The following is a 14,596-nucleotide window of genomic DNA, read 5'->3' as shown; positions in this document are numbered from 1 at the left end:
ATTGCACCCTCAATGGCCTGCAACTGTTAAGGATGCCGAGACACATGAGTCTGAAGGCAAATGCCAAATTCAACATCCATGACGCCCTTATTCTCATTTTGCAGCAAAAAAGTAAACAATTCTAGAATAACAGGCTGAAATGTTAAGCACAACTTCGTTTTACCCTTGCGGAGACAGATCTGAAGGAAATGCATTTTAAGTCTGCTCGCTGCCAAACTCCCCACTCAACAAGTCAACAAGAAATCTGTAGTGCAACAAAGCCAGTTAGGCCTATCCATGATGTTTAATGTAGGCAGAATCCTTTCAAGCCGTGCTGACCAACGTGGTCATATGCTGTCTGCACATTCCGTTGCATTCCTCTTCATACAGAGAAGGAATGGCTTGCTGTCGTCTCAACCAGGTTTCGACCCCCTGATCCCCCGAAAATATGATTTGGGAAATGTTGAAGGGGTCTCTAAATTATTGGCAAAATACATTTTTATTGATATAGAAATCGTGTGTATAGAGGGTGTATTTGCATACCCAAAGTCACAACGTGTCGTATTTAGGCTACATACTTAAAATAAACCGATGCGACAACGAACAAGTCATCTTGCGCAACAGAAAGCCGTTGCGCGCCCCGAGAAATAGATAGCCCATTAAAAAAAAAACTATGTGTGACCAGGTGTAATGTTTTATTGTTCTATCTGTTTTATGCACACACGCACACATACTCCCTCCTAGCGGATGGAGCACTGATGAGTGGACACGTTTGGGTTTTCATGAAACAGAAGCCCGAGGAAGAACAGGTGGAGGATAAATGAGGGGGGAAATGGCTACGCAGTCGTTTTCAAGTGGAGCGCTGAGAAGACGCGCGAGCTGTCTCATAGGGTATTTTGTAGAGAGCATAGATGCTCTAGCCGTGGCTCAAAGCTACCATGTCAGTTGTTTACATGGGTGCATAGAGTAAATTCCCTAGTTACAACCGTTTCCACCGAAGCCAGAAGTTACTGCGGTTGTGCGTAACTGCACTTCCGACAAAAGGTAACCAGCTATTTGGAGAGCATACAAAAGTCCCCAAGTACAGTTAACTGCGCAGTGGCTGGCGCTCATGACGTGCCTACAAGTAAAATTACATCACTATCTATAGCATACTTCTAACAAAGTTTGCAAACATGGTCGCCCCATAGCCTACATTGCTGGCGGGACTTCCTTCCTTCCTTCCCATATTCTGCTGTTATTGTGACGCCAAAGTCACTGCACGTGAAACTCCCAGCTTACCAACGAAATTGCGCAGTGGCACAGTGTAGGTTATATGTCACTAGTAGGCTAATAAGCATTTGAATGGGAATATTCTGTAGTGTGCTATGGAAATGCTTACAACTCCTCAGAACTACTGTGTTTAATCAGTGAAGTTGGGACGCTTAAAATCAATATGGGCCAGGTTTCTCTGTGCGTCAAGAGGCGCGTGGACACACAAGCGCGCGCGCACACACACACACCTTCTATCTCTCCCTCTCATTTGAGCTGCTGTCTCAACCGATGAGAGACATAATAGCCTATTTCATTAGTGTTATTTATAGCCTACGTTCGCTGTGGAAAGATAACGCGAAGCCTTTCTTCGTGCTTGTCATTGTATTGACCAGCTACTTTCAATAGGCCTTCTCCACGATGCAAATGTGCGCGTCGGCTACACGGATGATACCTGAAATGTTCATTAGATATGAAATATCCTAAGTGGTTACAGGTGGTGGCCTACTCTCGCTACGGGGTCCACGACCGCACAGATTGTGCTCCTGCTTTCGAGATCTGCGCTCTCGGACAGACCCACACGCGCAAGTGCCCGACACAGATCACACAGCAGTCCTTTTCACCACCTCGTGAAGTGTTTAGACAATTTAATCTCGCTTGGAATTAGTGTAATGTAGCCTATCAGAAAGCGTAAGACATCCGTTGGACTCCTTTGCACGCAACAAGTTTTGAAATTATTTCTTAACGGTTATTTTTTGCAGTTAGTCTATGCAAACAGTCCTTCCGCGCTCCCCCACCATCATTCGAGCTCAGTTTGAGAACTGCGCTGGAGCTGATGTCACTGTCAAATCAGTGTCTGATTGGCCAAACCCCGTTTTTCGCTTGCGAAATCTGCCATCAAAACAGACAGATTTGTTATTTTTTCTCGCTTTTCGGTGTGCACAGAGTAATTAGAATACATGCGCATGTTAATTTTGCGAAATTCGCTGCGAATATTCGAACGGAAATTCCGCCCGGTGTGGACAGTCCTTTAGGCCTATTTAGGATGTGTTTGTCTGTTTCAATCTATTTGCATGTTCTGACATTTCTTCTACTATCAAAATGCAAATGAACATGGCTTTTCTACCAACACAAATAAAGGTAGGCTACAAAATCAGGTGAAACTTTTCCGGCCATTTAGGCCTAAACAATTACGTCAGAGAGAGTAGAGAGAGGCTACTTAAAGAATCTCTGATTACGTGTATATCATAACATATGTAAGACATTACAATGCCTTTATCAAAAGTCATAACACACGACTGAGTGTTTGTGTAAAATTCTCTTATTGATAGAAAAATGGTCTTAGGCCTAGTGCTCTACTCACATAATATTACTCACATTTTTCACCAGGCATTTGCTATGGACTACTTCAAAGTAAATACCAAATACGTCACAGGGGCTTTCGTCACTGGCTGTCGCATACTGCGAAGTAGCTAACCAAAGAGCTAACTCATAAACTGGAATATGAGCGACGCATATTCAAGGAATATTGAACTAATTTGGGTTCTAAGCGTCTGAAAATAGTTTGATATTTGTTCAGATATTTCTGCCTCAGCTGTTATAAACATCTAGCTAACAAACGTTCCACTGGATAAACGCCAAGCATCGTCATATCTCAAGCTGGTATTTGGCATTAGCTTGCTAGCTAAGTTGCTAGCTACACATCGGCTGAAAGTAGAAGGTAAGTTCATTCGGCTAAACTTGGCTTCGGTTTGCTTGCTAAATTGCTGGGAAAGTAGTACCCATTTATGTCGACAGTCCTCTATGAATGTCAATACACATTATTTTCACTGAAAGACTGAAGTTACAGATGGGCTATTCGCTTGGTGTGTTTGCCAGCTGCAAAACGAAAGAGGCTTTTGTTGCTGGCAGTTCCGTGTTTACATTGTTGAGGGTGGCTGTTGCTTGTCTGGGCTTTGAGGAAAGTACCTGCCATTACGTGAAAACTAGAACTTAAAATGTCTGGATCAATAAAACGTTAATACAACGACGTTGCGGGCTCACTTTACATATGAACGGCTGTGTTAGTACATTCATAGTCAGGCAGTGATGTAGATTTGTAGATGGCCCTTTCTGGTGAGTTTCTGCATTTTACCTTACTTTATGACATGAGATGCTGACGCCTATTTGGCATGATACACGTGGCTTTGGGTTCGTTTTCAAATCTTCTTCTTCTAGTGTCAAGTTATTCGAGCGTTGGTTGCTATCTAGTATCACATCATCTCCAAAATAATGTTTTCAAAACAGAACACATCATGTGTTTTGACAGCGATGAAGGGGCGTGTCAAAGCAGTAGCTGAAATGTGTGGGAACTGAATTTCGGCATATGTATCCCTTGTTTTAACTTTGGCAACCTCCTTGCAATAGAACCATGGAGGAACCGTCGACTATAGAAGTCACTGTGAAAACTCTGGACTCCCAGAGCAGAAGTTACAAAGTGAGAGGAGAGGTGAGAATTCTTTCAGTACCTTTATTTTTCACCCCTTTTAAAACCACAATTCTTGTCACTGAACGTTAGTAATCGTTTTGAGTTTGTAATTCTTCAGAGATACAGAATAATAGATTTCAAGTTCCTCTAAAACTGTTATGGTTTCAGTAGGCCTTGTTGTTGTTGTTGAATGTCAGTAGACACCTTGCTTTATATCTGTGACTAGTCCTGTGGCGCTGTGTGTAGATTAGCACTGGATTAGCTCAAGCCTGTGCTGTATAGCCTATTAAAGGAGAACCTGTCCTGACTCCTGTTTCCCATCTTCGCAGTTGACTGTGAGGGAGTTTAAGGAGCACATTGCTGCCTCAGTGGAAATCCCGGTGGACAAGCAGAGACTCATTTACCAGGGCCGCGTGCTGCAGGATGACAGGACTTTGACTGAGTACAGTGAGTGTGTCTTACGTACACAACGCACATACACACATATGCACACAAACATACATTCTCATAATTGTTTACCTAAATTAGGAATAAACCCCTCATTTTTTCCCCATCTCAAGCATGCCATTATGGGATGGCAAAGCATAATAAGCCCCCCCCTCTCATCTTCTGTATATCACCCACATTCCTCATTCACTCAAACAACCCTTCCCTCAGATGTAAATTAGCATGAGGCTGACTCAGCTATGATGCATTAAACAAAAATGTTTTTTAATTGTACCTACTCCCAAATACAAATAAGTTCTGGGAATGTTCTTCCTTTTTCGTGTTTATTCAGTCATTTAGGGTTTCAGACAGACGTTTCATCAGTGTCACAGATGAAGGCTCTTACTTCCAACTGTCTGACCCCTGCGATGGCTGAATAAAAAGAAAAAAAGATGAACCTGAGAGTGCGATCTGTTCCCTACACTTCCCAAATAAATACAAGGTCCTTAATAAAAAAAAATCATTTTCCAAATACTACGCTCACCCATTTTGGGTGTGTTGTCTTCTTTTTTCTGATTAAAATTCTGTGTCACTGACGAAGGCTCTTGTAGCCAAAACATCTGTCTTGCCGCTGGAATGGCTGCATAAAAAGGGGGGGGAAAAAGTGATCTATATGATCTATTCATCCCTACACTGCCCACATAAAAAAAAAACTAATTGCTCTCCCCAGATGTGGATGGCAAGGTGATCCACCTGGTGGAGCGTGCCCCTCCCCAGCCCAGCCAGGCAGGCGGGGGTGGCAGCGGTGTGGCAGGCTCCTCGGGGACCGCGGAGGGCGGTGGCTCAGCCCCCTCCCACTCCACCACCTCCACCTCCGCCCCCCCGGGAGGCCCCCACGACCGCAATGGAAACAACTACGTCATGCTGGGAACCTTCAACCTACCTGTCAACATCATGGACCCCCAGCAGATACAGGTAGGTGTGGGCGTGTGGGCGTGTGCGCGCGTGCGTGTGTGCACGAGTGTGCGTGCGCCCATTTCACTTGAGTTATGTTGTGTGTATTATGTTCTTGCTTTGGTAGTGTTTTTGTGCTATGTGTGGGTATGTGTGTGTTTGTCTGTTGAGATGTGTGCTTGCCGTGGCGGTGGGTGTGAATCAATTGCTTGCCAGACTCTCTTGGCCCCAGGGCATGGTGTCTGCATGACCCATAAATACAATTTATGTGGGTGGGATATTTTCTACTCTTGCCTGTGTTCCTGTGTTTCCTGTACATGTAGTATGTCTGTGTGATGTGTCATGTTGTGTGTTTGTGTGTGTGTGCGTGCTTGGGATAGCTGTGTTTGTGAGGGCGTTTGCATGCATCTTCACCTGAGGTTATTAGTTTGTACATGATCCATAAAGAATACTGCCATGATGTGTGTCAGTTGTTTGCCTGGTGGGACTGTTTTTTGTAGCGTTGTGTTTGCTTGCTGATGTGTAAGAGTGTTTGCGTCACTTTCTCTCTTGTGATATCCGTGTGTGCCGCACACACATGTACGGGTGTGTGTGTGTGTGTGTGTGTTTCTGACCCGCCCGTCTGTCTGGTCTCGTCTACCCCCCAGATGCAGGTGCAGCAGATGATGTCTGGAGTGGGCGGTGAGGCGGGCCGCGTCCCCCGCGTCAGCACCAGCACTGGGGTCAGTTACTACGGAAACGCCTGTTTACCAGGAAGCTCCTCCTGATGTTATTAAGATTACAGATGGAGAGACGGAAACATCTCTTGGAAACTCGTCTCATGTTTCTCCCTTTCTTTTCCCTTTGTTTATTCTTCCCTTTCTAGAGCAACGGCACAGTGGACTTGCACATAAATTTGGACCAATCGGTGCAGAGCGAGCCCAGGCTGCGGCTGCAGTTGGCTGAGAACCTGCTGAGGGACATCCAATCAGTGATCAACAGACTAGAGGTATGCACTAGGGCAGCTAAGATACTCACAAACATGTTCTTCCCTTAAGCTTTCGAGGGAACAAGCAATGGAAATTTGATACCAGTGAGAATTCAGAACAAAATTTTAAACGGAACAGAAGAACTTTTTATGTTTGTACTTAAATAGAATAAATATACTTTTCATGCTTGTTAATATGAAGCAGAGTGCAGAATGTTGGGAAATAATCTCACTTTTGATGGCTAATGTATACTTCACCCATGTAGCCGCTAGCACGGGTCATTCGTGTATTCACACAGTATGCATATCCATGTATGCGTCATATTATACATGGACTTTTTTTATATATATCAAACTGGCCACCGAACTAAACGTCTGAGGTCAAATGAGGCTATGGTCACTATCCAAAGTGTGTTTGGCTTGTTATGTTATTGTTTGTATTTTTGTCCCTATCATGGTTGTCATGGTGACACTTCCTGCTCTTTTGTCTCCCCTTCAGGGTCAGCAGCCGGACGCAGCCACCAATCAGGCTCCGGCATCCGAGGCAGCGGCAGCCAACCAGCCCTCTGGCCCGCCCCCATCCACCCCCACACCAGCTGCTCAGCCAATGGACACATCACCCCCAGCGCCTCCTCCACCAACCACGGAGACCACCACCACATCCTCCACATCCACCTCTACTTCAACCTTCTCCTCCTCCTCCTCTTCTTCATCCTCCACCTCCACTTCCACCTCCAGTCAGACAGATGGCACTGCCCAAACTGGACCCAAGTGAGACACCTCTCCCACTTTTCTACTGTAAAGGCATATTTTCTGGGGAAAAGATTTGATTGTGAATTGATATGGATGTTATTACAATTGTGTTTGCCTCTGTCTCTTTCTGTCCCCTCGTCTCCATCTTTTGGCCTCTCCTATAATCTCTGTCTGTTCCTGTCTGTCTCCATATCTTCCGGTCTCTGTCGCTGATCCTCTCTCGCTCGCTCCCGCTCTCTCTCTCTCTCTCTCTCTCTCTCTCTCTCTCTCTCTCTCTCTCTCTCTCTCTCTCTCTCTCTCTCTCTCTCTCTCTCTCTCTCTCTCTCTCTCTCTCTCTCTCTGCCTCATACTTAATCATCCTTTCTGGCTGTTTCTCCTTCCTCCTCTTTGTTATTTTCTGTCTTTCTTCCTCTCTCTCTCTGTTCCCCCCACCCCTTAACTCTGTGCCCTTCCTCCTGTCCAGTCACCCGAGTCCTGCTGAGCTGGTGGAGGTCCTGTCGGAGGTGAGGCGCCTGGAGGAGCGCCTGCGTCCATTTATGGAGAGGACCCACTCCATCCTGGGGGCCGCCTCCTCCGCCGACTACAACAACAACGTAAGGCCACCGCTACGCTTACTGTTAGTCACACACACTCTCATTAGCGGACGACGTTTGTCAGGAATTCCTGTTGCATTCCCGTGGGATGGGAGTCAACGTTTCGTCAGTCAACAGGAGAAGGGCAGGAGCTAATTGAATAGGGGGTCGTTCTACAGGAGTGGAATGGGATGGGGTTTTTTTTCTCTTACTGCTTTGGCATGCTCTACTTGGCACCATGCCATTCGCTTGTTCACACACTCCCTTGGTCACTCACCGCCTGACCCAGTCATAGACTAAGTACATGTCAGGCAAATGGACTGCTGCTGTAATGTTTTCAAAAGCTTTGCTTCACTTGCTTACTGCCAGACCTGGTGAAGTGCTACATACATCTTTTCAGAGTGCCTAAATGTTAGACACTCATTCACTCGCTCACTAATTCACTCGCTTGCTTGCCCGGTCATTTGCTGACCCCTCTCACTGCCAGAGCTTGCCAAGTAATACATCTTTGGCAAAGAAATTTCCAGAATGCCTTAAAGTTAAACTCTTGCGCCACCTGCTTCACTCATTCTAGCACCATCTCAGTGCTGGACTTGGCCAATGACTGCATACCTCTCTGGCACCTTGGCAAATGTAAGAAAGAAATTCCCTGAATGCCTAAACGATAGTCAATCACTGACCTCCGCGTCAGTCACTTCACTCACTCTCCTGCAGGGCCAAATCCGGTCTACAAACAGCCATAATGTTTTCAGTTATTCAAGTGTCCGGGTGGCACCTTGCCTGCTGTAATGTGAAAAAAATCCAGAATGTTACACTCTCAGTCACTCACTCACTGATATTGCTATGGGTTACAGATTTACTTCCTTTTGGACTGTAGGTAGGCCAGTCACTCATTCAAAGTTGCTGCAGGTGTTTGACGTTTCAGGTTTTGAAAACTAGAGAATAAATGTGCCTTTTTTGCCGCCATTTACAGCCAATGCTGTCATTCACCTTCAAATGACTGACTAGTAAAGCTGTAATTGTCTACAGCCATCTCCAAAAGAGTTGTCATTAAAGGGTCAATCTTTCTTTGGTGCATGAAATTTATTTTTGTACATACATTTTCATTCGGGAGGGTTGTAGCTTTCATATGAGTGACTTCTGACGCCAAGTGATTAATTGAAAGTCAGGTTATTAGCTGTTATTCCAAACAGATGGATAGGCGACAACTTTTTTGGAGACTGCTGTATAGCCGTTACGTTAGTGATTTGGTGAACTTGAGACTAATGCCTCTGTGTTTGCCTCGTCCCCACAGACTCAGGAGCGTGAGGAGGACCAGCGCACCCTTAACCTAGTGGGGGAGTCCCTGCGTCTCCTGGGCAACACGCTGGTCAACCTGAGCGACCTGCGCTGCAACCTGTCAGCCCAGCCCCCCCGCCACCTGCACGTGGTGCGGCCCATCTCCCACTACACCTCTCCCATGCTGCTCCAGGGTGGCATGCCCCACATCCCCATTCCGGTGAGTTGCTAATGTCATCACGAATGACGTGAAACTTTATTTTACACACATTACATTACACTTACAGTAGCAGACACTTTTTGTACATGTATTATTACATTTCACTAACTTCTCTCTTTTTTTTAAATCCAAAACGCCGCTAAAGCCTGCCCCAGACCTACTGACTTTTGCCCAATTTTTATTTTTCCAGAGTCGTTGTGTGTTTCAGTGATTGATTTCAAACTTCACAATTTGTTAATTCGTTGATGCAATCATGTCTGGTAATACGTGAAGTCTCGTCCCAGAAGACCCGACCCATATGTAGCATGTAGGGAAGGAGAATTTAGTGGAAGCATGCGGATGGGAGCGCCCCACTACAGCAGAAGACAGTGTTTATTTGTCACATGCAGCGATAACTTGCCCATCTAAGTTAATTTGACTCTGTGACAACACCTTTCAATACATCTTCAAACAAATTCTCACCAATGAAGCTGAGTATTCACAGCTCTTGAAAATGAATGTGAACCTTGATTTTATATACCTTCCATTCCATTCCATTACACTTAGCAGATGCCTTTATTCAATGTGACCGTTATTTAGGTACAAGATAGTGGTAACAGTCCCTGGAGCAATGTGGGGTTAGGTGCTGCACATTTCTGTTCTGGAGAGTGATGTCATTGCTAATGGCTGAGACCTTTAACCTTCTCTAAACAGGCTCGGTGAGTTGGGTGTTTGCGCAGCCAGGTCTTATAAAGTTTGGATTTTTAAAATGCCAGAGTTTTCCATACCTTGAAGGGTCTACAACTTTGTGTTGAAGTGAAAGTATGGGATAATATTGATCAGTCAATTTTTAGTCTATGCATAGAAATACATGAAAAGTAATAAGCAAATTGGAAATGCACACAATTACCGGTTTTTGAAAATGTGGGTATTTGAAACAATGTGGGATAAGAAAAAAAGTCTGCCTTTTTTGGCTGGTGAGCTGGTTCTGTGCTAGCTTTTAAGCGATGCATTGTGAGTTTGAAAAGTGTTGCTTTTTTGACATCCCAACACCACCTTATATAGTTTCATGTCTAAAATGCATTGTTTAAAGCCATTGCCTCACCCACACATTTCATTTAGACCAGGTCAATGCTATCTGAGTGATGAAGCAGCCCAAGTTATTTCATTGTCCAACTTCCACTTTGTTTTTTGGTCTTAATCGGCTGGGCACTGGACTGCTACGCGGGCGACCCGGGTTCGATTTCCAACCCGAAGTCATTTCCCGACCCTCTCTCTTTCTGCCACTCGCTTCCTGTCCCACTTTTCACTGTCCTGTCTCAATAAAGTTGAACCCCCCATAAAAAGATATTTAAAAAAAAAAAAAAGACTCTTGCTGTTTCGTCTCGAGTACACTTTGCACACACTGTTGGGAGCACTGTGTGTAGCCAAGAGCCTTGTGGTTTATTGCCGTCTGGAAGTTCCCAATGATGAATGATTCTCAGTTATCATTTCACTCTGTTGGCTTTAGATAGCGGTAATTCCTTTCAATGCGTGTCCTTTTGCTAGCGATTAGTCTGACGAGCAGCTTTCTCCTACTTGGCCACCCTCGACCCTTATCTGTCCCTCAGATAGCGTTGGACTGATGAACAACCCTGTTATTGTTTCCACTCAACAAATTCGACGGATGGTGGGTTGGCAAGCTGACTGGCTGTCATGACGACAAAATGGCCGACATGCCGACAAATGACATCAGACATCAGGCACGATTTACGTCAGATAGCCATCGAATCGAAAAAGCAGCTACCGCAATCTCGTCAAAATGTCACATTGATTTAGTGACTTTAGGGAGCAAGAAACCTGAAGGCAGCTGTCTTTCCCGTTTTTCCCCTTCTGTAGACCAAGTCATGTTGTTTGATCTCCTTTGACACCATGGCGACGTCAGACAGCTGACGTGAAATGAGTTCCACTGCTTTGGTTCTGGATTGGATAATTCCTTTTGAGCCAATGCGCCCTGGCTTCTGACTGGGCTTGAGGACAAGTTCTGTCCTCACATTGTCTGTACTCACTCTCTCTGAAAGTTTAATTTCCTCAACTTGTGTGGGATCTAGTTGGACTCTTGGATCTGCACAGCTGTCCTTGTACAAATATGGTCAAATTAAGATTTTTTTTTTTCTCAAAGTAAAAACTTATCAACATACTTATCAGGAACAGTGAGTAATATTGGTGGCAGTGTACTCCACGTTGGGGGAGAGTTTCTAGATTTTATGGCACATTTATTTACTTTTAAGGAAACATGCCACCTTTTTAGGGAAGTAGGCTTAAGCATATTCACTGTCAAGCCAAGGGCTACAGTAAGATGAGAAAAAATGTACAGCCTTATCAGTTCTGTGTTTGCTTTGCAATTGGTCGCAGTTTTCTAACACTGCCACTGTTCAATCCTCTTTTAGCACTTATTTGAAGTGCTCAGCCTCTTTGGCTTATTTTAGGGAGTACCTGTACATCAGCGATGCCAGGTTATTCAATGCTCAGAAATGCAAAGCACATTTCAGAGCTACAGCACATATTCCATCTATTTCAAGCAGACAGACGTCATGCAAAAAGTACAGATGCAAATAAGTATTTGTTCCAGGTAAACAGCTGAATTAATCTGTTAACAAGCTGAAGCTGAAGCTGAATCTAAATCATACTATTGTTCAGATGAGGGAGATAGTTTGTGTACCCGTGTTGATAGGCACAAGCCAAAAGAAATTTGTTGCTTAGAAATGACGATTTGTAACATTTTAGTTTGAGGTGTTTCAATTGGAGAACTGAGAGAAACAAATGTATTATCTAGAAACGAATGAAAATGAATAAAAACGGATGACAAGATCTTCTACCTCCTCCCCTGCAGATGAACCTTGGGACCACTGTCACTGTGACGTCCAATGGCAGACAAGCCACCGAGGGCCAGGCCCAGCCCCCTCCTGCTCCGGGCCAACCGGATCAGCCGAACCAGGGACAGGCCCCGCCCCCGCAGCCCAATGCCACCAATCAGCAGGGCCAGCCTCAGGGCCCCGGACCCCGCGTCATCAGGATCACACACCAGACCATGGAGCCAGTGGTCATGATGCAGATGAACCTGGACGGTATGATCCTGTGGAATAGCATACAAAACTATTACTGTACTTGGCAAATGGAATGGCATACAAAACTATTACTTGACAAATGGAGATAAATGAAATATTCAGCTGCTACACTACTACTCAGATCAAGTACAGGCACACATACTCACTAACTGGCTTTCCATTCAATTTTCATTTGTCCATATTATTCAAGTCAAATCTGCATGATGTTACACATAAAATTAGCATAATCTTACTATTTTCTTTTGGATTCCAGTTTCACTGCTAAATTGTAATCCATTGTGGATTGAATTAGAGAATCTATGATTTGTCGACTGTCGACAGTGGTTCTCTGTCAGAACAGTGTGTTGTGTGACATGGCTCCTCCACTCATTCTAATGATCCTCTGTGTATGTGTTTGGGCAGACTCGGGCACAGGGCCCCAGGCAACCGGACAACCAAACGCCTCCACTCCTGGACACGCAGGTGAGCAGGAACACTAGCTAGCTACTAAAGCTAAACTTGGACTAAAATGAGCTAAGAGCAACTCATTATGCCCGGTTTATGCATACCATAGATCAGTGATTCTAAAACTGTGGGCTGGGGGATGTCCAAGACTTACCAAGAGTGTGTTTCTCTTAGAGATGCACAGGATCCAAGATCCGGTTCCGGATCCGGCAGGATAATAGAGTTTTTCACAGAATCCGGATCCGGCAGGATCTTTAGCAGTGGATCCGGTGTCCGGCAGTTACCTAAAAATCAGGATCTGGTGCATCTCTAGCCTAGGTTTTTCAGTCAGTCTCTCACAACCCCAATTGCTGCATGGAGTGAAAGAACGTTGGAAGCGGCCAGTGTGGCAGTAAGCCAATGAGTCTAAAAAATAGTTTGCGCCAACGTAATAAAAAAGGGCCCACGTGTGCGAGTAGGGTATGTGTTTCAACCCTTTCGTAGGATCCAGTATCCGGTTCCGGATCCGGCAGAATCTTAAGCAGTGGATCCAGTATCCGACAGGATCCTAAAAATCAGGATCCGGTGCATCTCTAGTTTCTCTGTAAAGACATACCCCCCTCTCTCTCTCTCCCTCCCCCCAGGTCTGCCTCCAGAGTTCATGCAGGCCATCGTGCACCAGATCTCCCAGCAGGCCGCAGCCATGGCAGCCGCCCACGCAACCGGACACGCCCACATGCCCCCGGGCACCGGCGGCACCGCCCCCGGGGTACCCCCGACCCACCCGCACCCCCACCCTCATGCCCACCCCCATCCCCACCCCCACCCTCATGGACACCCCCATGCCCGCGTGGTCATCACCCGGCCGTCGTTTGTGTCCCGCATCCCCCCGCCCACCAACATCAGGGCCAACATGCCCGCTGGAGCACCACCAGGCACGCAGATGCCGGGACAGGTAAGACACACACACACGCACGCACGCACGCACGCACACACACACACACACACACACACACACACACACACACACACACACCATCCAGTATACAGGCCAACATGCCTGCTGGAGCACTCAGATACACAAGATAACACGTATGCTACTGCATATGATGTGAGTATTGCGTTTGTGTGTGTGTGTGTGTGTGTGTGTGTGTGTGTGTGTGTGTGTGTGTGTGTGTGTGTGTGTGTGTGTGTGTGTGTGTGTGTGTGTGTGTGTGTGTGTGTGTGTGTGTGTGTGTGTGTGTGTGTGTGTGTGTTCGTGTTTGCAGGGCATCCCTGGAGCTCCTGGTGGAGTCCCTTCTCCCCTCAGCCAGATGGTCTCTGGCATAGTGGGACAGCTGCTCATGCCAGTAAACACAGGTGAGTTAGAGTTGGAGTGTGTACGTGCGTGCGTGCATAAATGCATGAGAGAGAGCAAAAGAGTGACAGAACAAAGAAAGGTGAGAGAGAAAGGTGGGTAAGAGAGGATAGTGAGAGAGTTGGGCAAGAGTGATGGAGGGAGAAGAGAGAGAGAGAGAGAGAGAGAGAGTCAGAGAGTAGACATACAATGTGTTAATCCGAAAGCCACTCGCACTGAGCATTCCAGTGCGTTGGAAAATCCCAGTGTGGTCCAAATCGGCTAGTGAGTGAGTGAAAGTGTGCGTGACGTGCTATGTGTAGTTTCCGTGTCTGTAGATGTTCCCTTTTGGAAGATTATTTTTCTCATCCTTTTCAATTATTATGTGTTGATGTGTAGAACTACTTGTTTAGTGGCCATTTTGACTAGAAGAGACACTCTGGTCGCAATAGGTTAAATAAAATGAAATGAAAAATGTCATCATTTTCCTTTCTCCTTCCCCAACCTCCTCAGGTGGTGAACCGACGTCCAGCAACTCGTCCTCCCACACCTTCTCCTTCTCTTCCTCTTCCTCCTCCTCTTCGTCCTCCTCTTCCTCCTTCTCCACCACCCCGGCCTCTGCCGCCCCGCCCCCCACCCCCTCCACCCAGACCACCACCGGCACCCCAGAGGGCGGCCCTCGACCTGCCAGTCAGGCGCCCGGCGAGGGTGGGATTGGTGGGCCTCCCCAGGGGGAGGGAGGTGGCATGGAGGGCAACCTGGCCCAGCTACTGGGCTCCCTGCTGGGGGGCGTGGCAACCGGCCCTGGAGGGGCGGCGGGACCGGGCGGCTCGCCGTCAATCACGGTCACCGTGCCGGGAGTGCCCGCCTTCCTGCAGGGCATG

General features: G+C 46.4%; 1 protein-coding gene across 2 annotated transcripts in view; it reads left to right on the top strand.

Annotated features, from left to right (window-relative positions):
• Positions 1 to 2,695: 2,695 nt before the first annotated feature.
• The window catches only part of bag6l (BCL2 associated athanogene 6, like), a 23,264-nt gene continuing 11,363 nt past the window's right edge, over positions 2,696 to 14,596 (top strand). The window contains exons 1-14 of one of the 2 annotated variants that reach the window (XM_063185245.1): positions 2,696 to 2,950; positions 3,637 to 3,718; positions 4,027 to 4,144; positions 4,854 to 5,098; positions 5,725 to 5,799; positions 5,943 to 6,065; positions 6,544 to 6,815; positions 7,261 to 7,390; positions 8,664 to 8,867; positions 11,719 to 11,953; positions 12,356 to 12,415; positions 13,021 to 13,331; positions 13,645 to 13,735; positions 14,226 to 14,596. The exon at positions 14,226 to 14,596 is cut by the window's right edge and continues 15 nt beyond it. In XM_063185245.1, the coding sequence (XP_063041315.1) occupies positions 3,641 to 3,718; positions 4,027 to 4,144; positions 4,854 to 5,098; positions 5,725 to 5,799; positions 5,943 to 6,065; positions 6,544 to 6,815; positions 7,261 to 7,390; positions 8,664 to 8,867; positions 11,719 to 11,953; positions 12,356 to 12,415; positions 13,021 to 13,331; positions 13,645 to 13,735; positions 14,226 to 14,596 (2,313 nt within the window). In that variant the 5' untranslated portion in view covers positions 2,696 to 2,950; positions 3,637 to 3,640. Of the gene's footprint in view, positions 2,951 to 2,981; positions 3,346 to 3,636; positions 3,719 to 4,026; positions 4,145 to 4,853; positions 5,099 to 5,724; positions 5,800 to 5,942; positions 6,066 to 6,543; positions 6,816 to 7,260; positions 7,391 to 8,663; positions 8,868 to 11,718; positions 11,954 to 12,355; positions 12,416 to 13,020; positions 13,332 to 13,644; positions 13,736 to 14,225 lie in introns of those variants that run through there. The other variant, XM_063185246.1, reaches the window with a different exon arrangement.

The sequence above is a fragment of the Engraulis encrasicolus genome, chromosome 20 (genome assembly GCF_034702125.1).
Source record: "Engraulis encrasicolus isolate BLACKSEA-1 chromosome 20, IST_EnEncr_1.0, whole genome shotgun sequence".
NCBI lineage: Eukaryota > Metazoa > Chordata > Actinopteri > Clupeiformes > Engraulidae > Engraulis > Engraulis encrasicolus.
Note: the sequence above shows the minus strand (reverse complement) of the source record. Positions and strands in the feature narration are given on the sequence as shown.